Source organism: Cheilinus undulatus, linkage group 19 (assembly GCF_018320785.1).
Source record: "Cheilinus undulatus linkage group 19, ASM1832078v1, whole genome shotgun sequence".
NCBI classification, from domain to species: Eukaryota; Metazoa; Chordata; class Actinopteri; order Labriformes; family Labridae; genus Cheilinus; species Cheilinus undulatus.
The window spans coordinates 9,774,057-9,800,126 of NC_054883.1; the positions used below are offsets into that span (position 1 = coordinate 9,774,057).

The window sequence follows — 26,070 nt, forward strand, 5'->3', positions numbered from 1 at the left end:
GAAAATCCAGAAAATATCTAAATGACCTGCCATTTTGCCTCTAGTGTTCATTTTTTCCATGGGAACCAATTTGGAGCTACAAAAAATCACTGCAGAGCTCTGTGCCAGAAACTTGAGTCAATACTTTCAGCCTTGTATTTTTTAGTCTGGTTCTTTCTCACATTTTCATTTTTTATGACTTTTGTATTTCAGTTTTTTGTTTGGTGTATGTTGTGTTATTCTAGGATACATGGTGGTTAGAATTATCACCTCACAGCAAATAGTGTGGGAAGTTTACATGTTCCCAGCATGCATAGGTGGATTCTCTCCCAGTACTCAGCTTCCTCCCACAATCCAAAGACATGTTCATTAGGTAAAATAAACATTTCCTGGAGTTGTTGCTTGTTCCTCTCCGTATGTCAGCTCTGTGACTGACTGTTGACTAGTCCAGACTGAATCCTGCATCTCTCCCAATAACAGCTAGGACTGGCTCCAGCCGTCTCTGAATTGGACAACCTGGATAGATAATTGATGGTTTGATGTGTTTTTCTCACATCCATCAGTGAAATTGTAGACAAAATTATCTGTGTATGTAATTGTTCTGGTTTTTGATGTGAGAATCTGCTAAGATTTTATTTGTTTTTACAGGTTTGACCTGGCAGGATGACACCACACAGCAGGTTATTTCTAAAGAGCTCTCCAAACTGAGGAATGTCGCTCCTCACCATCAGGCAGCTCTTTCAAGCCCTCTGACCGCCTACAGCAGCTCCAGAGATCGCAAACTGAGACCTGCGCAGGCTGAGCTCAACAGAAATCTGCAGCAGTACCTGACAGGCCTCAGCTTCCTGCCACAGTCTGAGGATGATGGCGAACCAAGGGTTCAACAAGAGGAGGGCAACATTCAGGTAAGAGTCTCATACACCGCAGCAGGGTTGTCCCAGTCCCGCTCGTATGTATTGGATCGGAGCCGATATAAGCATTTTTAATTGATCGGAGGTCGGCAATTAGATCCGATCAGCCCAGTCGATCATTTACGTCAGCTGTTGTAGACGGAGCACAATTTATGACAGGCCCTACCAGTAGCGGTAGCAACATTAGGATTCTTGTGTTTAAAATGTCAGCAGTGTTGAAAAACTACAAACGTGAGAGTGAAAACAGTCCAGTGGCCTCTTGCAGCATCTGTAATGCGACTAGCAGCAGATCAGTGTTTAACTCTACAAATTTGATCCGTCATCTCCAAACTAAACATGCAGTGGAAATATGATGACTTCATTGGAGCAACAGGCAGATTCACCGAAGCAACACACTGGACTTTAAGAGGAAAGACAAGAACCCTCAAGGGAGCGATAAGGCCAAAAAGGTAACAGAAAAAGTGGTCGAATCCATCGCTTTGGACAACCAGCCCATCTCTGTGGTGGAGATTTTGAACTTTTGTCATCTTCTTGAGCTTTTTGACCCATGCTATACCCTGCTGCCTTGACATTACATTACTGACACTGGCACTAAGTGAAAATGTAACTTTATTTTTTTGACCAATGATTAAAGAGAAACAGAGCTATTACACCATTCTGAGCAGAAATGTGATTTTATGGGTTTTACAACAATGTTGGCTGTACTGAGTTAAATGGAATAAGTGAGATTTGTAGTTGTTATTCAGTTTACTTCAGTTATTTTTGCAAACAGAAAAAAATTGAAACTCTAATCTAGGTAATTATGAGTATCGGATGGGGGCTCAGTATCGGTAGATATTCAATATTAAAAAATCAAATTGGGATCAGAGGCCAAAAATGCTGATCGGGACAACCTTACACCGCAGACAACAGCACATACACCACACTTCCTTACAGGGGAATGTATTGGTCAGGTGTAAAAGTAAACCATGGAAGGGGGATTTTGAATAATAATCTCAAAAGAGCAGTATAGAGGCTTAAACAGAGTTAATATCCTCTAGTTTGTCCTCGCAGCATCTCGACCACACACTGCACACTGAAGTAAATTGCTCCCTGTTTTTTAATCTTTGGGTCTTCACCGCACATGCTGTGTCCTGTCTTGATTGTGCTTGGAGTGCCACTATGCTCTGCTCCACTCCAGACACCCAGTAAGTCTATTTTCAGTGGAGCCCACTGCAGATCAGCCCAAACAGGAAGACGCACATGGGAATACATAGAGCATTAAGTCAATTTCAAAATCAAACACCAGGAATCACTGAATCCATTTCTATATCAACATAACATCAAAACAGATAGAAAATAAACAGCAAATCAAGCCTGTCAAGAATAGTAATATAGGAATGTTGGAATAGAGTATTAACATCACAAAGAGTATGTATAAAGGTGCTACTGAAAAACTGTACTGATGTGCAGGTTTACTGCTGAATAGGTTGTAGCGTATTTTTTCTTAATGGGAATAAAATGCAGTGTTGTAAACAGAAGAGTCTGGTGTGTGTTAATTTAATGCATAAAGTATTAGCAAGCATGCATTATTTTTCTCTGCTGGTCCTGGGGTTCAGTGAGACTCTGTGGCGAGAGGGCGAGGGCTGGAGTACTGCTCATAATGCTGACAGCAGGAAAGAAGAAACTGTTTTTGTGGCAAGAGATTTTTTTCCAGATGGACCACATGCATTATTTTGTTGGTCAGTTCTGGGGTTCTGTGAGAGTCTGTGGGGGGAGGGCTGGAGTACTGCTCATTAGGCTTTCAGGAAAGTGGAAGAAACTTTTCTTTTGGCGGAGGTTTTGGTCCTGATGGACCTCATGTATTATTTTGTTGGTCAGTTCTGGGGTTCTGTGAGAGTCTGTGGGGGGAGGGCTGGAGTACTGCTCATGAGGCTTTCAGTAAAGGGGAAGAAACTGTTCTTGTGGCGGGAGGTTTTTGTCTGGATGGACCTCAGCCTCTTGCCAGAGGGGAGGGCCTCAAAAAGTCAATACGTGGGGTGAGAGGAGTCTCAGGAAAGTCACAAAGGGGTGTCGTAAGGCCAAGGGATGGCAACTGCTACATTGGAAACGCTATCTCAACTTGAAGTTAGATTAATTTAGTAACAAGGAAAAGTGAAGACAAGGCCGGCTTTAAACCATCTGAAAACAGCTACAATGCACCCAACTGTCATTCAGATTAATTATGCTCTATTATCATTCAGAATAATGCACAATTTTTGGCATTTACTTAATACAAACAACAGAATTTTAAGAAAATTCAACCCCTATATATAGTTTGGATCAATTAAAAAGAAAAGTTATTGATATGTTTTTTGTAACCAGGATGTAAACTTGATTTTTCTATGGTAAAGTGAACATTTGATATGAGTGTTAATAGGGATTACTTGGCTTAAAGCTATTGGAAATTAGCATATCAAGCCGCCTGTATATGAACTTAACAGTATTTTAATGGCATTATGAAAAGATGTGGCATGTTCGGCATAGAAGTATTCATCCTGAATGTATACAGACCAACAAGACAGAACTTGGCTGAATCATGGAAGAGCCTCTTCCTCTTCCTTTAAAAGGAGAGTCTGTATGTCTGTCACAGGGGTCACCCTCTTGTCCCCTCACCGCTTTTGTTTCTGGCTTTCTGTCTCCCCCTCTCTCCCCCTGCTGAGCAGAGACCCGTTTCCACAAAGATCTCCCATCACCTCCTTACATTATTCAACCCTCATATTTAGGATTGAACCCAGGCTTTGTGTGAAATGTGCTCTGCATCCTTCATAGCTTGGCTGCTTCCTGCTGCTGTGTCAGTGCAGCCATAATGCAAAGTTGAAGAGTTCAGGACCTTCCTTATTGATGAGACGAGGCCCTTTGTTGTGTGGTGTGATGGAAAAAGGCAAACATGGTTAGCATGAATGGCAGAGAACCCCCCCGCCTCGCTGTGCTAATGCCATTATGGTCTCTCAGTATGCCGGGATGGAAAGACTGACATTTTCTCTATATACATTTGAAGGACAGAAAATGGCACCAGGGGAGATAGCTAGCATTAGTGTGTGGTGGATCGGATAGACTGTATGTTGAATGGGAGCGTTAGCTCTTATGACTCAAACTAGAGGAATGATCTCTCTTCCTCACAAAGAAAGAACAAAATCACACATTTTATGCCAATATTAACACCAACTACAAAGCCAGAGAGTTTAAAGGCCTGAAGATGTCTGCAACACATTATTCTCCATGTCTCAAATAAAAACCCGCATGGCAAACTCTGAAATCAGATGACTCATATTTTTTTCTTCTTTTTCGATAAGCGCTGGCTGCTACTTCTCTGACAGATGGGATGTGCCTTTAAAGTTTGTTGTGTTGTGGAAATGCATGAAATTACTCCTTGAGTGACACTATCTCATCTGTGATTTCCATAATGTAATTTCCAAGGGCAGTTGTCTTTGATCTACAATCCCTATTCATATCCTGTCCTGTCGAGGCAAGCCCAGGTTTCCTCTCTTTTCATACTAAAGCCTGTCACAACAACGCTGACCCAGCACAACCCAGCTAAAGAAAAAAATACTATGGCAGAGCTCAAGCTAGGTTGAAGATTAATCATTTGAAAGTTGTCATTTGGGGCAACAAAAGCTGCTCTTTGAGGATTTACATGGGCACGACTGCTTTTGGGCTAAAGATGCTTTTGCATGCTATTAAGTTCACTGTGGCAATGCCAACATATCCATGTTTAGCAAGAAGAAGGTAGCCTGTTTTGCATTGAAATGTAAATTAATAATGTCAAAATATGAGATACTTTGATACTTTTTGAGACCTCCTGTTCAGAACAATTCAATCTCTGTTATTTTAATGTTCAATCAAAACTTACAATAGCTTTAAAAACCCTACTGGTCCTCAGCTATGTTTTAAGTCAAGAAATGTAAAAAAAAAAAAAAAAAAACACTTTATGGGCAAAAGTAATTGGCCATAGCTGTCAATTAATGAATTCAGGTGTTTCAATCAGACCTGTTGCCACAGGTAAATAAAATCAAGCACCTAGCCATGCAGTCTCCATTTGCAAAAATTTGTGACACAAAATGGGTCATTCTGGAGAGCTCAGAGACTTAAAGTGTGGTTCTGTGATGGATACCACCTTTGCAATAAGAAAGTTTGGCTCTAAGTGTTATTATTAGAATGTGGAAGAGTTTAGGAACAACAGCAACTCATCCATGAAGTGGAAGACCCATAAAATCACAGAGTGGGATCAATGACTGCACATGGTGTGTAAAAGTCACCACCGCTCTGCTGATTCTATAGTTGAAGAGCTCTAAACTTTCACTGGCATTAATGTAATCACCATAACTGTGCGATGGGTTCTTCGTGGAATGGGTTTCCATGGCCAAGCAGCTGCATGCAAGCCTTACGTCGTCAAGTCCAACACCAAACGATGGATTGAGTGGTGTAAAACATATTGACACCAGACACCTGTGGAGTGATGAATCATGCCTCTCTGTTTGGCAGTCAGATGGGCGAGTCCGGGTTTGGTGGATGCCAGGAGAACATTACCTGCCTGATTGCATTGGGCCAACTGTGAAATTTGGTGGAGGAGGAATAATGGTATGGGGATGTTGTTCAGGGTTTAGGCCCCTTATCTCCAGTGAAGGGCAGTCTGAATGCTTCAGCATACCAAGACATTTTGGACAATGCTATGCTTCCAACTTTGTGACAACAGTTTGTAGAAGACCCTTTTCTGTTCTGACATGACTGTGCTCCAGTGCACAAAGCAAAGACTATAAAGACATGGTTTGATGAGTTTGGCTGGACAGAGCCCTGACCTTTGGAATGAACTGGAGTAGAGATTGCAAGACAGGCTTTCTCATCCAACATCATACTGACCTCAGAAATAATCTACAGAATGAATGGGCAATCTTGTGGAAAGGCTTTCAAGAAGAGAGAGCTGTTATAGCTACAAAAGGGGGACCACCTCCATATTAAAGTACATGTATAGTTTATTGGTCTGAATACTTTTCTGCATGTAGTGTTTGGGTGCAATCTACACTGTATACAGAATATGCTTGCAATTTTGATGACTGGAAATGAGGCATTACCCAATATAGAGTGCCAAAGGTTTCCTCCATGTGGCAATGGTATAGAAACAAGTATTTCTATTGTTTTCACTAGTATCTGATTTTAATCAGTGTATATTCTGCTTTTGAAATTACAGTGAGGTTCAACCTCTGGACACCACAAATGCATGTCATTGAATGGCTATACAAGTACATGCATTCTCTTTAAGCATTTGAAAGGAATTTTCCGTTTGTGCCAATTTTGGCAACTCTTATAGTCTTAACTGTTTGCTGATTTGTCTTGTACATGTCTAAATAAAGTTTTCTTACTGATAAAGTCTCATTACATATCTTGGGGTCTTGTTCACGAGACAGGCAGGCGGACTGGTGCATCGTCAGCAGTTTTGTAGGCGCTGTACCGTACCGTTGCAGTAAAGCGGGAACTGAGCTGAAAGGCAAAGCTTTACCAGTCGATCTATGTCCAAACCCCCACCTGTGGTCATGAACTCTGGGTAAGACCGAAAGAATGAGATTGCGGATACTAGCAGTCGAAATGAGATACTTTAGGAAGGTGGCCGGGCTCAGTCTTAGAGATAGAGTGAGGAGCTTGGACATCCGGAAGGATCTCGAAGTAGAACCACTGCTCCTTCATGTCGAAAGGAGCCAGTTGAGATGGTTCGGGCATCTGATCAGGATGCCTCCTGGGTGCCTTTCTGTGGAGGTCTTCCAAGCATGTCCTACTGGGAGGAGACCCCGAGGCAGACCCAGAACTTGCTGGAGGGATTATATATCCCATCTTACCTAGGAGCGCCTTGGAATCCCTCAAGAGGAACTGGGAAGGTGGATAGAAGGATGGAAGTCTCATTCCTCTTTCTATTTAGTGTCAAGTCCAGAATCTTTGCCTAGCCAGCAATAATAGTCAACACATTAGAATTAGTCGTTTACTAAATCTATGTTATCTTTCTTGTTGCTGATTTTTGTTTTTGCTTTTAGGGTCAGTCAGAGGCATATAAACTTCTGTGCGTTTTGTAACTAGCTAACAGGTTCTTACAGGAACTTTAAGATTAAGTATGTTGCTTTCAAAACTTGATAAAAAATGTGGGAATTTTGTGTTGCAGACTGAAGACATCAAGCCAGATGATCATTTGGAGCCCAGCCGGTCCAAACCCCAGCAGGCCTGGAAGGAGACCACTCTCTACAGCGTCCATAAAGGAGACGGCAAACCTCCTGTCACCAAAGTTTTCACCAAGAGCGGCGAGGGCAAACACCCAGGGTTCAGTTCAACCTTCTCCAAACACGACCCAGAGAGTGGCAAGCTGCTGTCCAGTCACCTAGAACGTCTACTTTCTGAGATGCCAAGTACCCAGCAGGGTGGCCAGGGTGAGACAGCAAAGTGGCCCGAAGCAAAGCTCCACTACCTGGGCTATGTCCGGCCTTCTTCAAGTGACAACATGGAGCCGCAGTCCAAGGTGGCTTTTACCTCCAAAACCCAGAGGCCCAACTTGGACCGACTTCTGCAGAAGGCTGGATCAAACCGACTGGATGCCAAAGACCCTCTCAGGGTTATGAATGGTTGGATCAGCTTTTTGTTTCGTACTAAAGATATAAAGTTTTATACGTGAAGGGGGCAGATTTTCTCTTTTAAGAAGGGCTGAGTGATCTCAAATTGTAACGATAAAACGTGTACTTGGGGCGTATTAGTGCCTGAGTACAGGGTAATTTTCACTGAGTAGAATCATAAAGGTTATATGAAGTGTCTCAGCTATCTTTAAAAATAATTGTATACGTGCAGCATGGACCTATTATTACATTACCCTTTTATTGATTTTATAAATCAATCATGGTCAGTATAATTTGGCTTTTGGGTAAAAATATTGGGAAATTGTGTTTGTTATTGGTTCTTCTTTAAGTTATTTTGGATATTTCTGGATTGCATTTTTGCAGCAGAATCTTCCCCATATTTAATTCATTTTGAGAAAACATCATGGGTTCTTTTTCTTCTGTGTCCAGATCATCTCCTCCAGAATATGATGAACCAGCTGGGCAGACACAGCACCAACATGGAGGCCTTCATGGGTGACGATCTGGACCAGCTGGCTGAGGTCATCACAGGAGCGCTGCAGGAGGTGCATGAAGAGCAGCCCATGGTTGGGGCCCCGCCAAGACCGGGAGTGGCTGACTCTAGGGGGGACAGGGAGGGAAACAGGGAACCCATAGCAGCCATAAATCAAGACCAGAAACTTAAATTAGATGATGGGATTGATCCAAACCAGGAAGACACTGTGAGAACGAAACAGCAAGGTGGGTGTGAACGAGAACTCAGAGTCGTCCTGTTAAGCAGTCATGAGTTCATTTTCTGTGAAATGTTTTAAACGCTCTAATTATGCTTGGTTTGTAGTAACCTGCCAAATGTATTTTTAATCTCTCATTTTAAATGCTATAACTGTGTTTTTTTTCTCTGAGTTTTCACACAATCTGCTCATATACGTTGTGTTTGTTTCCAGGCCAACGAATAGAGGCTGCAGACAAAGAGCCTGTTGACAAGGTGAATTTAGAATTACTCTACTCAAGCAACAAATTGGTTTCTCTGGGAGCGAGGCATGTCTGAACTCACACTTTATTCACTTTCGAATGCTACTTCAAATAATTGTGATTTGAAAGTTGTGCAGAAGAAATCATTTACTATTAAATTATTAGAATTGAAAGCAAAGGCAGCGGCGGGATGTTGGAAAATATTTAGTGTTGTTTAGCTACAATGTTTTGATTGAATGGAACTTGAGAAGCAAAACAAGGAAAGTAGTTCCTGTTTATGCCATGGATCCTTTGTTCAGTGAGGCTTATTTGTTAGGTAAAAGTATTTCATTGGACTTTGGACAAGAATTCAGACAAAGAAATATTACAACCCCAATTCCAAAATAGTTGGGGTAGTGTGTAAAATGTAAAAAAAAACAGAATTCAATGATTTGCAAAACTCATAACCCCATATTTTATTCAAATTAGAACATAAACAACACATCAGATATGAAACTTTCACATAAATATGAGCTCATTTTGAATTTGGTGGCAGCAACACATCTCAAAATAGGAGACAGGGCCATGCTTTGCATTGTATAGCATCCCCTCTTCTTTTAACAACAGTTTATGAACAGATGGGAAGTGAGGAGACCCGTTGCTTGAGATTTGAGAGAGGAATGTTGTTCCATTTTAGTCTGATGTAGGCCCAACAATCCTGGTTCTTCTTTGCCTGATTTTTTATTTGATGATGCTCCAAATGTTTCCTGTTGATGAAAGGTCTGGACTGCAGGCGGGCCAGTTCAGAACCTGGAATCTTCTACTGTGAAGCCACGCTGTTGTAATGGATGTGGTATGTGGTTTAGCATCGTCTTGCTGAAATAGTCAAGGCCTTCCCTGAAACAGACGTTATCTGAATGAGAGCCTGTAATAGTTCCGTTCCAGATGCCAACGCCATACGCACTAATGCAGCCCCATACCATCAGACCTGCAATCCTTTGAACTGTGTGCTGGATGGTTTCTACTCTTTAGTCCGTAGGACACAGCATCCATGGTTTCCAAAAAAAAAAAAAAAAAAAAAAAAAAAATCAAATTTTAATTCATCTGACCACAGAACAGTTTTCTGTTTGGCCTCAGCCCATTTCAAATGAGCTTTGGCCCATAGCGGACGGCAGTGTATCTGGATAGTGTTCACATATGACTTATTCTTTGCATGAAAAGCTTTAAATTGTTTTTTTGCATGGCAGAGCGAAATCTGTTGATACACTCTGCTTTCTGGTAGTGTTCCTGAGCTCATGCAGTGATTTCCAGTACAGAATTATGCCTGTTTTTAATGCAGTGCCTGGGGGCCAAAGATCATGAGCATCCAAAACTGAACTTCAGGCTTGTCCCTTGGGCAGAGGTTTCTCCAGATTCTCTGAATCTTTTGATGATATTCTGTACTGTAGATGGTGGGATATTCAAAGTCTTCGCAATTTTACAACGTGAACCAATTTCTTAATTTTTTCAACTTTTTCAGGTGCAGTTTTTTACAGATTGGTGCACCTGTGCCGATCTTTACTCCTAAGAGACTCTGCCTCTCTTAAAATCTACTCTGTATTCAGTTATGTTACTGACTTAAATCCACTTCTTTGCAAAATGCTCTTCTAGCTGTTTCATTTGTACCACTTACTTTGTCTGCCTTTTGATGCCCTGTCCCTACTTTTTTGAGATGTGTTGCTGCCATCAAATTCAAAATGAGCTGTTATTTTTTGATGAATTTGTAAAATGTCTCAGTTTCAACATATTATTTATGTTCTAAAGTGAATTACATGTTGGGTTATGAGATTTGCAAATCATTGCATTCTGTTTTTATGTATACATTTTACTCAGTGCCTCAGCTTTTTTGAAATTGGGTTTGTAGAAAACAAAACAAAAATGAATGAAAATTTCTGCCATATTTAAGCTGTCTTTTAATGAGAAACAAAATTAATATAACGGTAAAATAAGTTGAAAAATGAGTCCACTTCTCTAATCACCTCTTTTGTAATTGTACGCAGCACGAAGCCTTCTTCTCCAAGCTGCTAGACTACCTCAACCTCGATCCCTTCGGCGATGCTCCACATGTCAGCATGCATCCAGCAGGCTTACAGAAAATGGTCGGACTAGAGAACGTCCACAGCCGGACGATGCAGGGCAAAGTTCCCACTCCCATACACTGGGAAGAAAAGACCATTGAGGTGCCTGCCAAAGACGGCTCCACCCTGAGATTAACCGGTGGGGCAGAGGGGCCTGACTCTCAGGTGGACTCTGAAATCCAGAGCTGGATGCAGGGGCATCAGGGCCCAGCTGGGATAAAGCAGCCGGAGGAGACGCAGAAGAAGGACATGAAAGTCAAGACTCAGCTGGTCCATGTGGGGGTTAAGGAGTTTGCCAGCAGAGGGAAGGACAGACACTTTGGCTACATTATCACTGGAACAGAGTGAGTATGATTGAAATTTACTCTATGAAAGGGCTCAAGCAGAGCTGTAATTTAAGTCTTATTTTTCCTAAGAGCTCCCTGTACTTGTGTCGAAGACAGTGGTTCCCAACCATTTTTCCTTAGAGCCCCCCCTACTCATTTCAAAGACAAGCAGAGCCCCATAAGACCCTAGAAAAAAAATTATATCATCATATTGTTGCCAAAAATCAACATCCATTTAACTGTTTCATTGATAAAACCCTAAGGAAGTGGCTCTTCACAGTTTTTTCTTAACAAAAGGCCATTGTATAAACTGTTTATTGCTTTAGGGTTAGGTTGGGAACCACTGGTATAAGAAAAGCTGAGCGTCTGAGGACCCAAATCAAAAGTGTGCAAAAATATTAAAATACTTAATTGTTTTATGACAACTTGAATTAGAGGTATAAATGACTAAGTGGCCTTATATTTCTGAATGACAGCATGTCCTAACAGCGTGTGACTCAATAGAGCATCAGCAACAAATTAAGCTTGATTACATTAATCCTCAGCCCCAGAAAGAACTTTAGAATAAAAGCATTTGGTCATTTAATCATAAAGAATCTGGTTGCGCTTTTACTTTGAAATAAATTATGGAACACTTGACATTCTTACAAAGGACGTATTGATAGACAGGGTGCAGATAGTAAATCTGCTTTGGCAGATGCTGGTGGTACATTAGTGCTCTTTCTGTGGCTTCAGATTGAGCTATGCTCACATTTTCACTTACGATGTTTGAATTGAAATGGTTGATTCACTGTTCACCAAAAAATATGAACATTTAGCGCGTTAAGGCACAACATTGGAAGGAACGCTATGCTTTAAAGCAGTGATTCTCAACTGGTCTAACCTCAGGACCTGCCAATGTGTTTGATGACAAATCATGACCCAAATTTCCAAATGTTTCCCTTAAATTCTTGGATGGAACAGAATTTATGACAGGGACAAGAGGCAAGGCAAAACTGATTCTCCATAACGTGTAAATTTTTGCCAATTTTCCAGAGATCTTGAGAAATTATTTCATTAACATGGTAAAAGCAGGTTTTTCATTGCTAGAAAAGAAGATACAGGAGTTGAAATATCGATAAAACATTTAAATTTACCCATTATCACAATAAAACACAGTAACACAGATTTTTGCCACCTTTTTTTCCCAGACACATATTCGCCACCCACTGAAAACTGCTCCACAACCCACTTTTAGGTCCTGACCCACCAGTTGAGAACCACTGTTTTAAAGGCGTGGTGCATGCTCTCTGTTTAACACACATTACTAAAGGAGTGCATCATGGCATATGGCACAGCATTCATTTAGCCCTAGTTATCTTATTTTTTGATTGTGGGTAGTCAAAATTGTCATCGTAATTCAAACAAAATTTATTTCCCAGGGTTACTGCCTAATGCAGCTGCAACATTTTGGGGCTGAATTTTGGCAATTGAACTCACAACCACTGTCATAAACCAGCACAACTAAGCAGCAAGAAGCATGAATAAGAGATACAATACAGCAACAGAGGGGCAACTTTTGGTAGCAGTCCCTGTGTCACTGTGTAGTAATCTTTCATGTTACATTGTAACATTGTTTCCAAAAATAAATTGTGTCTGTTATGTGGCTCTGTCTTGACATGTCTTGCAAACTGTTGGAAATATTTCAGGTAATGTAATTTTTAAATGAAAAATATATACAGCGCTGTAAAAAAGTATCGGTTTCCTTCTTAAATAGTTAATTATGGGCATTTGTAAAATACAAATGTTCCTTAAAATATCTTCATTCACAAATTAGATAGCAGAAATAAAGCATTGCATTGATTTGACAGTGTAAAACACACAGACACTGGCAACTGACCTTGCTGACCCTCCTGACTTCTATTAAGTGTGTAGCTGTATTTCATTCTGTTGACAGCCGTGCAGACCCCATGAATTAATTTATTGATGAGCAGCATGCCAATAACCTCTCTTCCCTTAGTCATTGTCCTCGAAAACTTCTCTACAAAAAGCATCACCTTGTTACAGCGTCTCTCTGAGCCTGGAGTGGTTGTTATCAACTGACTCAGAGGTGTAGCTCACAGCTTCACATTGTAGTTTATTGCTTTTCGCACCAGTTGTCAACCACACTGTTGGACTGGTTTCAAGGCAGACTCATTTTACATGCTGTAATACAGAGCATATGTCTGCTTTGTTCAGTTACTTAAAACTGCATTTATGAGACGCAATTTCTGTCAAGCCACCCACATACTCACGTCTTTATGGAAAAGAATACTGTAGTTTGAAATCCTTAGTGTGTGCTGCACCTGATTACAATAGCAGGGATGATAAATCCCTCAGCGTAGGGGTATTACTGTGCCGTATTACCGCTTTAATGATGATACTTTGTCAGGAAGGGCAGCCAGGTTCTCTCTCTCTCCTCCTCTCACACCTCTCACACCTCTCACTCAGCTCAGGCTCGGCAAAGATAAGTTCCTATCGACTCTGTTTTTGCCCCTGGCCCTCTCTCAAATCCCTTTATGGCGTTATCAAGTCCGGTGTCAGTGGGTTGTCCTTCACCTGTTCAACACACGGCGTCTCATAAAAGTCTGCTGGGCACCTTATTGCCACAAATATAGGAACACAGATTAAGATGTAAACACAGTAAAGCTGAGTATGTGACAGAGGGAAAGAGACAATTCACCTTCGGAGTGAAATATCTTCACCTCCTCTGTCCTAAGACCACAGCGCGGACACCTATAGTTGGCCTATAGAGGCGTCTGAATTTGCTGCAGACCTCATGATTGCACGGTTGTTATCCCTTGCTCCTTCGCACCCTGCAGAGAGGCTACGCAAACCTGCTTATCTGACAGCTCCTGACATTGTGGTGGAGGTAGTGGGGGGTTTGGGGAATAGCAGGGAGGTGGTGGTGGTGGTGGTGGTGATGCTGGGAGGAGGGGGGAAAGTGGAAAGGTATGGATAGAAGAGAAAGAGACAGAGAGAAAAACCCAAGGGGAAAAGTGCTAGCATCAACAACCAAGTCACTCCTGGAGCTCTCCAGTTGCTAGAATTACCGCAGAGGGATGCAAACGTGTCTGGAATTGCTTTGGCGAATCTTTAACTTTCAAAACCCCTCAAAAAGTGGAGAAAAAAGAGCCACCCACTCTCAAAAAGGTGGAGGGAATCAGCTGTTTGTGCACAGTATGGAGATATGTGTTCTGTGAGGAGAAATAGCTGCTGTTTTGTGGTGTCAAAACGCAGGCAAAAAGATAAATATACCAGCTTCATTTTTAACACAATTTCTCCATATTTATGGGTGGCCCTTATCCCAACATCATGCTCAGTTTGGGAGGCTAAAATGGTCTGGTTATACTGTATTATTGTTCTGAAACATGAATTTCAACTAGTTGTTCAATTAAATTAGCAGCTTGAGAACACAGTAGCATTCTCATGGCAGCAGATGATTTAACAACTTCCTAGCTGCAATTACCATTTACATTTACATTTACCATTATGTTAGCTAGTTAAACAGTAATCTTAAACAGGATGTTGATTTATGTAAGCCGTTGTCTAATGGTAGCTTGGGTGTTTGCATTTTTAAGTTTTTGTATTAGTAATATAAACTGGCTTCAGATTTGTATAGGCTAACCTATTGTCAGTTTTCTTTTCAGTGGCAGAATTCCTCTTGTGCTAATTATAGTCTTAAAAGCAAACAAAATAGTTTGCTGGCAAATAATAATGTAATTTACAAGTGGTGTTAGTTTTTGAATGATAAGGTTTGCCGGTGAACAGTAGTGCTAGTTTTCAAATTTAAGAATTAGCAATGGCTGCTAGCTAAATAACAGTCATGTTTAATCTGCAAATAATATAACTAGCAAGCAAACAGAAGAAATGTTTGTGGATTAATGTTGGTAGTAGTGGTATCAAGTTAAGTGTAGTAATATTTTGCAAATGCTAAAATTAGCTGGTAAACACTACTGAGAGCTAAAAAATGATAATGTAAGCAACACAAGCAAGTTGACATTCATGTTAGCTAGCACATGGCTAGCCAGAACGTAATTCTAATTTGCAAATTAAAATGTTAGCACCAGTAATGGCAGCTAGTTGAAAGTAATGATTGTTTGTTAATGATACATTTAGCTGGCAAACAGTAATGTTATAATAATGTTAGTAGGTATAATGGTGACTAGTTAGTGATAATAGTTTACAAATGATATGGCAAAACGTTATGTTAGCCAACAAGTGATAATTTAAGCCACAGTATGGTTGCAAGTCAGAAGTAATGTGAGCTTGCAAATGAAAATGTTAACAAAATGTTAGCATCAGTGATGGCAATTAGTTATAGTAATAATAGTTTTCCATTGATACAGTTAGCTGGTAAACAGTAATGTTAGTTAAGAAATTATTAGAACAGTTATGGCAGCTACATAGCGAATTTAGTTAGGTCTGGAACCAGGCCACACCACCCAGTTATAGCCCAGATATAACAATGAGTCATGACCCTCTAGCTGCCCCACTCTCACTACTAGAGCTCAGCCACATGTGGCCCATGCCACGGCCAAATCTCACCCAACTGTATGGCCACTAATGGCCCCATTCTTCCTCATTCTTACTGAAATGAGTTTTCCAGATGTCAGCATTAACCTAATCACTTATTTGCCATATCTGGCCCAAATGAAAGGCTCAAAAACTACAGTATTATGAAAACAAATTATAGCAAGATAAGCTTGATGTAAGCTTGCAAATTATTAGGCACAGTTATGCAGCAAGTTAACAACTATGTTAGCTTGCTTATGGCAGTGTTTTCGGTCAGTTATAGGCACCTTGTTAATGGTAATGTTAGTTTGTGAATGATATGGTACTGGCAAACAGTAATCTAAGCTTGCATATGATTATGTTAGCAAAAGTAGTGACAACTAGTTAACAGTGATGTTGGTTTACAAATGGTTAGCCAGGAGGTGATGTTAGCTCTCAAATGCTTAGCCTGTAGCTAATGTTAGCTTGTAAATTATTTTAGCAAAGTTATGGCAGCTACTTAACAGTAATGTTAGCTTGCAAATGGCAAGCATGAGGGAATTGTCAATTTGCAAAGGATAATGTTAGCACCAGTTTTGCAGCTATAATGCTAGCTTGCAAATGAATTAGCTGGGAGTTAATTTTAACTTGCAAAGACAATATTTGCAGGTAAACAGGAATCTAGGTTGGTGTAAGATGTAGCTCAGTAGTGTTGGCTACAAGAAATTGTTGAAGGCTGATGCTGCCTGTTTTGACCTTGTGGGATTGCTTACTGTATCATTTTTGTAACCTTAAAAATGTCCCTTAGAAGGCTGCCTTTAAATTTTCACCTCCTGTCATCTTTTAAGGTGCTAAAGCAAGAAGGACAAGGACAGCAAAAAAATTTGAGCTTTCCAATATACAATTATGCCAAAGGATAACCTTGTGACTATGGATAATGCCTTTTAAATTAGCATTTCATTAATTTGGTGGGATATTAAGAATCAGAAAATATTTAGCTGATAATGTACTGTATACCCAGCGCTGCGTGGAATTGGTTACCACTTCAATTCACATTTCTCAGATATGGAGCTACAACAAAATTGGAACAATGTCTTATTATGATCCATGACTTTTTGGTGCGTGTCACCTTGCAGTCACTTGGCAGTCTCAGTGATACCAGGTTAAGCTGTCAGCAGTAAAGTAGCTTTCTGTGTGTGTGGGTGTGCATGTGTGCCCCTCTCATTTCCTCCATCCAGCACGTCAGCCTGCAGATTGCCTTTGTTTAGTCTATTTCCTTGGCGATTTACTCTCTGAGTGAGAGAGCAGCCATGGACTGAGCTGAGATGAGGCATGGCCTTATCAGACCACCATTACACTTCACCTCAATTCCATTTGCACCTTATTATTCTCATCTCACTGTGAAGGGAACGTGCATGGCCCCTGCATGTTTGTGTACTTTGTGTTATCATGTTTTACTTTGAGTGGAGGCACGTGCGGGAAGGGAAAGAAAGTGAATGTAGGTGAAGGAAGAAGAAAGATGAGAGAGGGGAAGGGAGAGGCGGCACGTCCATACGATACAGCCATTACACCTCATGCAGGTTCCATTTGCACCTTATTGTTTGTCTCATCGCTGGAAAAAAAGCAGGTGATTTACCAAGCCTGAAGAGGCAGCTGATCCCTTTTCCCTTGGCATGGCTCTTTGTGTGTTTGTTTGTCCGTCAGCTGGTGTGTACATGTGTGCAGGACATCTATTCAGACAACCATAGCTTTTTTCTTGTGTGCAATGACCCATTTGTGGGTATGAATTGTGGCGGTATCTCCTGAAAAAATAGCATTTCCACGGCCAGATGGCTGCGTGTATTGGGGTTGTTATTATACCAATGGCAGTCATGGTATGATACTGCCTAAAATTGGTAGAGGCCAAAAATACGCTTGTTTCAGGTAGGGATGCTCCTTTATGACTAATTTTAACCTCCTGAGACCTGAGAGGCTTGGCCTTGACTTTGAACAGGAAGTAGTTTTTACCACAAATGATGTCCACAAAACAGCCCTTTTTATGCAGAAATACAGATTTGGATAGGTTTTAGAACATATGTTTTGAGTGTCAGCCAGTTGGTCAATTGTTGGGGTCTTCAGTCAGTAAGAAATGGAGTCGGTCATTGAGAGAGGCTGGCTTTTTAATGCCAAGTATAAATGGAGTTCCCACTAAAAGTTCTTCATTTCTTGGAAGTTTTCTTTTCCAAAATCCAAACAAATTCCATCAAATTTTACAGATATTACCTTCAATTTCTGTGAAAATTCTTGAACGTAAATGTAAAGTATCCCATAAACCAGTGGTTCTCAACTGGTCAGACATCAGGACCCATCACCACCTCTGTAAGAGAATTTGCAACCCAATTCTAGAAAAATTTCCAACCACTGTAATTTATTTGATGAAAAATGTAGTTTGGACCCCAGACTGAACAAATCCTAATTGAACAAAATGAAAAGACAAAAAATGTTTCAAAGCTAACAATTTCAGAAGGACAGGCATGCATAAATTACATTTTTTTACTCTATTTTCACCATAATTTTGGGTTTCGACCCACTAGTTGTGAAACACTGCCATAAAAAGTACCCTTAAATGTTTTCTATTGTTCCCCCAGTGTTTCAGTGAAACTTTATCATAAAAACTAAACATTCCAATGAAAATTCCTCAAGAAATTCCATGTAAACAAAAAAAATTTTAAGCATATTCCTCCAAATTTCAAAGCAAATGCCACCTTGAATTTTCTTATCAAATTACCCTAAATTTACAAATATATATTCTCCTAATTTACATGAATACAGCGAAAAATCCCCCCAAACATACAAACAAATTACCTGAAATTTTCTTTAGAAATTCTTAATCATTTCAAAGGACACCCCTCCTCAAAATTACAAAATAAATTCCCAAGAGTTTAGAAATACATTCTCAAATTTCCATGAAGACACCCAAAAATGACAAAGCAAATTTTACAAACATCTAAACAGATTTCCAAATAGCCATGAAAATACCAAAAAAATAAAAAATGAATAAAAGCAAAAGCAAATTTCCCCCAAAACCTCCAAGGAAATTCTCTCAAATATACAAGAATATCCCCAAGATTTCCATTAAAAAATACGGTAAAAATTCAAAGAAAAATACCCAAAGAAATTCCCCAAACTTTCAGGTCTCAGAATGGAAGTGCCATGATTTGCCAGTACATTGTATTTTGCAGTTTTAGATTATGTTTTTCAAAAATTTAACTTTATTCATAAACAAAGTCTGGCATCTACATTCATGAAATAACCACATTGCAAACATTTCAGACTTAGAATCATCTCAAGGTTTTAGAGGTCTAATCCGGGGTTAAATTATGTACAGACCTGCTTTAGAAGTAGATACGAGAACGATTGCTGGCTTTAGTGTCATTAGCTTTAGCTAAGGCTAACACAGCTACCCTGGCTACGTGATTAGCGTTACTACATAAGCCAATGTAGCTAATTTAGCTTTATCAATATAAAGTTAGGCAAATGCAGCTAAAGCTAACTTAGCTACATAGATAACGTTTCTATGTAGCTTACTTAGCTGCTTTTAACTTTAGTGACAATAGGTATGTAGCTACATCAGCTACGTAAGCTGTGCTTGCTGCATTAGAATGTTTTCATGGGGTTTTTTCCTGTAAGCAGACTATTTACTCAGCTTTATTAAACGTTTTGTAATCAGTTTTTTAACTTTAGCAGGTTTTAGTCTGTACTTCCTTTCTGATATATTTGGCGTCTCAGTTGAACGGTCTGTGAGAGTGGCTGTCAGAGATGTGAAGTCTGCAGCCAGACTGTCTTGAGGAAATGTTCAAAGAAAATTCTCCTAATATTTCAAGCAAACTACATACATTTCAATTGACTTCCTGGGCAATAATCTTAAAAAATCGTATTGCACAAATTATAGCTATGTCAAAGGAGAGTCCTAATGTATGAAAACAGTCAGAAACAGTCATATTGATTAGCTGTAGCCTTAGCCTACACTTTACAGCTGGTTGAGCCCTAAATTTGTTTATATAGAATTCTTGTTCAACTTCTTTTTGAGTTTCTTGTTGGCTTGTTTTGTTTGCTTTTGGAGGGGAGAAGTTGTGAATGCTGACTGAAATAAACTGCTGTATATATGAATGTAGACATCCAAAATGTAACACCGAGCTGTCTGTCTCTCTTCTCCCACAGTTCCCTCACCAATGACCAGGCCTCAGACCTGATGGAGCGCCTGACGCAGAGGCTGAACCTCCACGCTGCAGACCTCACCCAGCTCTCGTATGTAGACTCAAACACCCCATTTACACCCACATTGTCCCAAATGATGCAGTTTAGAGACTTTACATTGCACAAAGGATAATTGGCCACTTTTGAAACAGTTTTGTTTTGTGCCTTTGAGTTAGAAAACCGGAGTGAAGGTTGTCCAGACATTGCAAGGACTGTTTGTGTGGAAAAAATGCTGTGCCACACTCCCAGAGACTGTAGGCGTTTGTTGTTTTTCTGACCTTTCCCGAGTGTTTGACTCCTTGCAGGGAGAGAAATCAGGCCTAATTACCTCCAGACACACACTGATGTCTCCATTGTATTCAAAACACTGCCTCACCACTATTGTCACCGCACGCCTTGTCAAAAAGAGAGCAGTCAGCCTATCAAACGCCTCTCAGTTAGAGGAAGAGAGACAGAGAAGCAGCAGTCGATCAGGGGCTGGAAGTAGAGAAAGTAGTCCAGCAGGAGGCGGTTAATATATTAATGAGCGGGCGAACTGTCCTTGAACCCAGTCTCGTTTGCGCTTGCACCAGGGTTCTGCTGTACATTCGGTGTCAGACCATGTAGGAGGCAGAGGAGATGTGTTCGCCTAAGATCTGACAAGCCTTTCAAGATGCTCCTGCAGGAGAAGTGAAGTCTGGGTGGTTGAGTTACACCCGCAGCATATGAACAAACCGAAGCTGGCTCACTGCAGTCTGTAACTGAGCATACAGCAGAGTCTGGCTCGGATAATAGCTGCTGAGAGGGAAAACTGTCACACTGCAGCCTGTGACAAGTTTTAGACACTGAAAATACACACAGTGACCTTAAAAATTAAAGCTCTGATGGTGGAGATGAGCTGAAATGCTCCTTTAAAGTCGTTTTAGTTTTGATAAGCAGACACAAGGATAAGTCATTAAACCAGCACTTAATGAGTTAATCTTGTTATTACACTTGTCATTTCATATCAATCAGAATCAGCTCCTGAATCAGCTGATGAATGACCAGTGACATTATTGCCATGAATTATTCAAATGAACAAATGGGGAATGATTATTTGGATATTTTCTCGAGACTAAAGCTCCTGTGAGGGGCTCTAGCTGGTTATGAAAGAGACTCAAATAAACATTAGTGCCACATGACTCACAAAACCCAACAAGACCAACAGCAAAAAGATCGATTATTCCCATATAGTTATTATTTATGTCTGTAAAAGCTGCTGCAAGGTGTGTGTGTCAGACAAAGTGCTAATTTGCATGTTGTAGCCTTTTTAGGCAAAGATTCTTGCATGTGATACATTTTATCTGTCAAAAGAATCACATTTCAGCTGACTGTTTTAAAATTTCAATGATTTTCAAACAGAAGCAGACCACACACATAGTTTCAGCTGGTTTTAAAGGGCTATTTCAGTATTTTTGATAGTGTGTTGTATAAGGCACTTGGCAATAGTAGCGCCATAAGCCGCCTGGGATTTCAGTGAGCGTTGCCCCATCATAGAAGCTAGGCTTCAAAGCGTAACAGATGAGTATAGTTTCTCTGTGTAATTTAGCAAGTCTAAAGTAAAAAAAATGGGCTTAAAAACAAAGCTGGGTCAATTTTATGCTATATTGAAAATTTTGAAGCAGTTCATTTTTCTCCCAGAATGTCTGTGAGCTTTGGCTACATTGCTCTTCTGCCTCAGTGGATCTGATTCTGAACAGCTGTTTGAGTCTGTGAGCTTTACTGGAGAAAACAAGTTACAAAGATAAAACAAGTTATTTCAGCTCAGTTTTCCACTACACACACAATATCTGACGCAGTGTTTTCATAAATAAACATATCTTGTTATAAGCCATTAGAACAGGGGTGTCAAACTCATATTGAGTCTGGGGCCAGATTTGCTCCGATGAGAAGTCCTGAAGGCCGGACTATTTAGGCCAGGATTGTGAAAGTCAATCATGGATTCTGAATTTAGGCCTTACATAGGAGCCCAACAAGCTCATTATTTAAACATAAACTGTCAACCTCATTTTCACCATTAATACAATATGAAAAAAAAATACTGACAATAAATCATCCTGAGGTGATAAAAAGTAAAAATGTTAAGTTTAAAGGCTCAAAGTCTGAGATAAAGTCAAACTTATTAGTTCAAAAGGGCAAAACATGAAATTTAATGGCAAAATAATGTTTTTAAAAGGCAAATAATCAAGACAGAAAGTCAAAACCACAAGTTTAAAATGTAAAATTATGACTTAGAATTTTGAATTGTGAATCTTGAAGGTCAAAACATGGAAAGAGTCAAAATCATAAGTTTAAGTCGGAATTGTGAGATGCAAAATTGAAAATATGAATTGATTTTCCCACCTTTCTGATTTTCTAACTTCTTTTACTCTTTACATTTTCAGATTTTTATAATCTAACAGAATATTTTAAATCATCAAGGTAAAGTTTACATGTTTGTACTGGAGGAAATCTGCAGACCTCATACTGGTGGGCCAGTTATAATAGAAAGATCTTGTGATCTTGTGGGCCGGATACAACTGTACCACGATCCTTGATTTTGACACCTGTGCATTAGAAGAATAAAGTGACAGCTATAGACTTACTTGGATGACAAATTTCCACTCAGCTCTTCTGACTGGGGTCGGTTTCTCCAACTTATCTTTAGAAAGTTGAAGAAGGTTCATAAAACATCAGCGTTCAGGAAGGCAGGGAACTCTGGATGGGGAGTGATGCAGGCTGCAGGCATCTATGAGCAGGCAGGCATCTATCCTCTGAAATGTCCTGAAGAAGTGTTGTAACTGCATTCGTGGGAATTGGCCGACAGTTTACACACTTAGACCAGCAGATAAGTCAGAGCTCTCCTACTAACCAGTCTCCATTAAAGTTTCTCTCTCCTCATTCTTTCTTCTGAGTCTCCATCTGAAGTTGTTCCTCTGTGTACTCAAAGTATCTGTCATGACCCAGGTTTTGATTTACTATGCTCCTGAGTTTTTCGGTGTTTTTCTGTGTTTATTCTGTGTATTTCATGTTTCTAGTTTTAATTGGTATTTTGTGAGTTAGTTTTTCTCCTGTTTTTGTTTTATTTTGTAGTTTCATTCCCTTGTGTGTTTCAATTTCAGTTTCCCTCCTCTGTGATAGGCCTCACTACTGTCAACTGGGTCTCGTTAGTCACACCTGTCTCTCCTTGTGCAATCAATCCCTGTGTGATGAAGAATTCAGTGATAAATCGTTTTTGTTTTTTTTTTGCTTTTCATTGGATTTTCAATGCTGAGCCTCAGATTTTGGTTGCATTTTTCTACCTAACTAAATGACAGTTTTACATGCTCCAAAAAAAAGTCAAGAATATGCCTTACAGCTGTTGTTATTCCAAAGATGCGCTTATTTATATCCTGATATTGATGCCACCCTTTTCTTGGTGAGTCCTTCTTTTCTGAGTCATAGCTGAGTCAAATCTGAGCACACTGAGAGGATGCACATATTCTTAGATTCAGTGGTTTGCACTTCTTCAGACTTACACTATTCGAAATGTCCATTCTGAATACAATACCCGGTAATCAGGAAAATGAGATATAATGATTGTGAAAATCAGTGCTGATACTGATACCTATGTTTAAAATGACAGTTTAGCTGGTTGACCTTTCCATTGTAGATTTTTATTGACTTCTTTACAAATCTTCTTGCTGAATGAGCTATGTGATTGGATGTGTCGGTTGTTTTCCCCTCTCTTAAAATGTCTTGGAACGTATCCCAGAAACAGCGTGTTGCTGATCTTCCTCAGAGATGGTGTATGTCCGCCAAACCACAGAGATTTCTTTTCATATTTGACCCTCAAAACAAACCAGTATACATCCAGCAGGGGGGCTTCTTCTACCCAATAAAACCCTGATTCTCTGGATAAGCAGTAAAGTATTGTAGGGTGTTTGCATTAAATTAAATCAACTCAACAGACACACTGATGAATGACATCAGTTCACACCACAGTGTTTGTCAATAGATCGTGAGTTTCAATAGGGCTGGTATAAGCTGATACAGAACTTCAGCCAATGCATTGGCACTTCCTTCCACATGACTCCAGAACTTTCCTTAAACTAAAGCAGTTTCAAGCAAATTCTTCAGCATTAAAGCGTTTATTTCGAAGTTGTCAGTACATCAGAGAGTAGACACTTTAGAAAATATATTTAAAGCTAATGTCAGCTTACTTTCAGTGGTGCTACTTTACCAAACTCTTTTTACCTTAAGCTAAGGAGTTTATTGATGAGAGTGTGTTTAAATCTGCTATGGAAGGATCATGGGATTTACCTCTTTCCATTGAGCTAGTGGCCCTTCTTCCTGTTGACATACTTGCATGACATACCAAGCAAGATATCAAGTAGCAAACTGTTGGTGTGTCTGATGGTAAAAACATGGACATCTTTAGAGCTCAGTACATTTCCTTTGCAAAAAATGCTTAGCTTGCCATGTTGATACTGGGTTGAAGCCCAACACAGGAACTATAGAGCATACGTGGAAGGCCGTTTTGGGGCCAATTGAGGTTTACAGTAACCTTGCAAAGCAGATGGATACGCCCGTTTCCATGTTTCTCACTGGCAAACCATCCTGCAAAGCTCTCGTCTGAACGGTTTGGGCCCGGTTAGAAAGTCACAGGACCAATCAGTGTCAAGGGCCAGTACTTTCGGGCACGGTGGAGTCGTGAGGAAAGCAAGCAGCAACAAGAGGCCAGTGCAATTATGGCATAAGACATCTGCGTGGAAGCCGCTAAAGCGCCAGTTTTATCAGAACTTGATGACATTCTTCGTTAAAAGAAGAACAAAGAACAGCAGTGAGTTTTTTTCTTTTCAAAAATAACAAAAGTCGTGTACTGACATGTCTACAGGCGCCATGGTTCACGTTATGCAGTTCTCTATGGAGTTTGCTCCTTCAATAGGGGCTCAGCTCGGTAGCGGCTACGTCCTGTGTTTTATTGCTCTGATTGGCCCGTAAAGATGTGACAGACAGAATGTTCATCCAATCACCCTCCTGAGTTTTTTTCAAAGGCTCTGCCCTTTCCCAATCACTGACTGTGAGTGGTTTATCTGGCATGCCAGGTTAGGTTTACAGTGCTATGAAAAGGTATTTGCTCTCTTCATGATTTCTTATTTTTTGCATATGTTTACACTTAAATGTTTCAATCATAAAACAAATTTCCATATTAGACAAATTATGAGTTCACTTACTAAGGGAGAAAGCCACCCAAACCTACCTGGCCCTATGTGAAAAGGTAATTGCTGGTTTTCCCACCCTCTGCAATTCTCCCCAAAATCTTGGGGATCATCAAGATGTTTTTTTTTTTTGGCAAATGGTTAATGCCATGGAGGCAATTTTTGCCCAGTCTGTTTCGTATTGTTGAGTCATGAACATGGATCTTTACTGAGTCAAGTGAGGCCTGCAGGTCTTCAGATGTTCTGGGTTCTTCTCCTGAAAGAGTAATGGAGTAATTTTGGTGGGTTGGCTACTCCTGAGAAGGTGCACCACTGTTCCAAATTTTCTACATTTGTGGTTAGTGGATCTCGTCATGGTTGGCTGAGTACCAAAGCCTTTGAAATCGCTTTGTAGCCTTTTCTAGACTGATAGAAGTCAATGAATTCTCATCTGTTCTTGAATTTCTACTGATTGGATCATGATGTGTTGCTTTCTGAGACCTTTTAGCCTACTTCACTTTGTCAGACAGGTTCTATTTAAGGGATTTCTTGATTCAACAGATCTGGCAGTAATTGAGCCTGGGTTTGGCTAGTGAAGCTGAGCTCAATTTCCTAAAACAAACAGGTAGGTTTGGGTGGCTTTTTTCCCTGATTGAATAAAATAATTTAATAAACTGTATTTTGTATTCACTGGGTTAACTTTGTTTGAAGACCTGAAATATTTAAGTGGGACAAATATACAAAAACATGAGATATCAGGACGGGGGCAACTACCTTTTCACAGCCCTGTATGCAAGAGTAAATTGAACCCCAGTCTCATTATCTAGGCATGTAAGTCTGACCCTGAGAAATTTGACATTTTTCATTTGGATGAACATATTTGCATTCATTGTAAAAGTCCAGTATTTGTCAGAAAAACACACTAAGTCAAACATCATGCAAAGATCTTTAATGCCACACTCTGAAAAGCCCTTGTGAATTCTAGTTTGTGGACAGTGCCAGAGAAGTGATGGACAGGAAAGCCTATAAGAGTCGAGGTAAGATTCAGCTACTAACAGAACCTGAGTAGAATTGAAGAAAAGTTAGATTTTGTTGATATTTACAACACATAAGTATATGTGTGGGAGTTCAAGGGCATTGAGGCGAGTTGGAAAGAGATCTAAAAGGAGAAAACAGAAACAGGAACAATAAATTTAGTCAGTACAAAGAGAAAGAAGAGAGAAAAATCTACTTTTAAAGGCTTCCAAGAGGCA

General features: G+C 40.1%; 1 protein-coding gene across 1 annotated transcript in view; it reads left to right on the top strand.

Moving 5' to 3' along the window:
* ptprn2 (protein tyrosine phosphatase receptor type N2) overlaps positions 1–26,070 on the top strand; it is a 250,356-nt gene that overhangs the window by 61,719 nt on the left and 162,567 nt on the right. The window contains exons 4-9 of the mRNA XM_041813639.1: positions 628–884; positions 7,057–7,510; positions 7,949–8,239; positions 8,443–8,483; positions 10,489–10,910; positions 19,605–19,691. Of these exons, the coding sequence (XP_041669573.1) occupies positions 628–884; positions 7,057–7,510; positions 7,949–8,239; positions 8,443–8,483; positions 10,489–10,910; positions 19,605–19,691 (1,552 nt within the window). The remainder of the gene's footprint in view (positions 1–627; positions 885–7,056; positions 7,511–7,948; positions 8,240–8,442; positions 8,484–10,488; positions 10,911–19,604; positions 19,692–26,070) is intronic.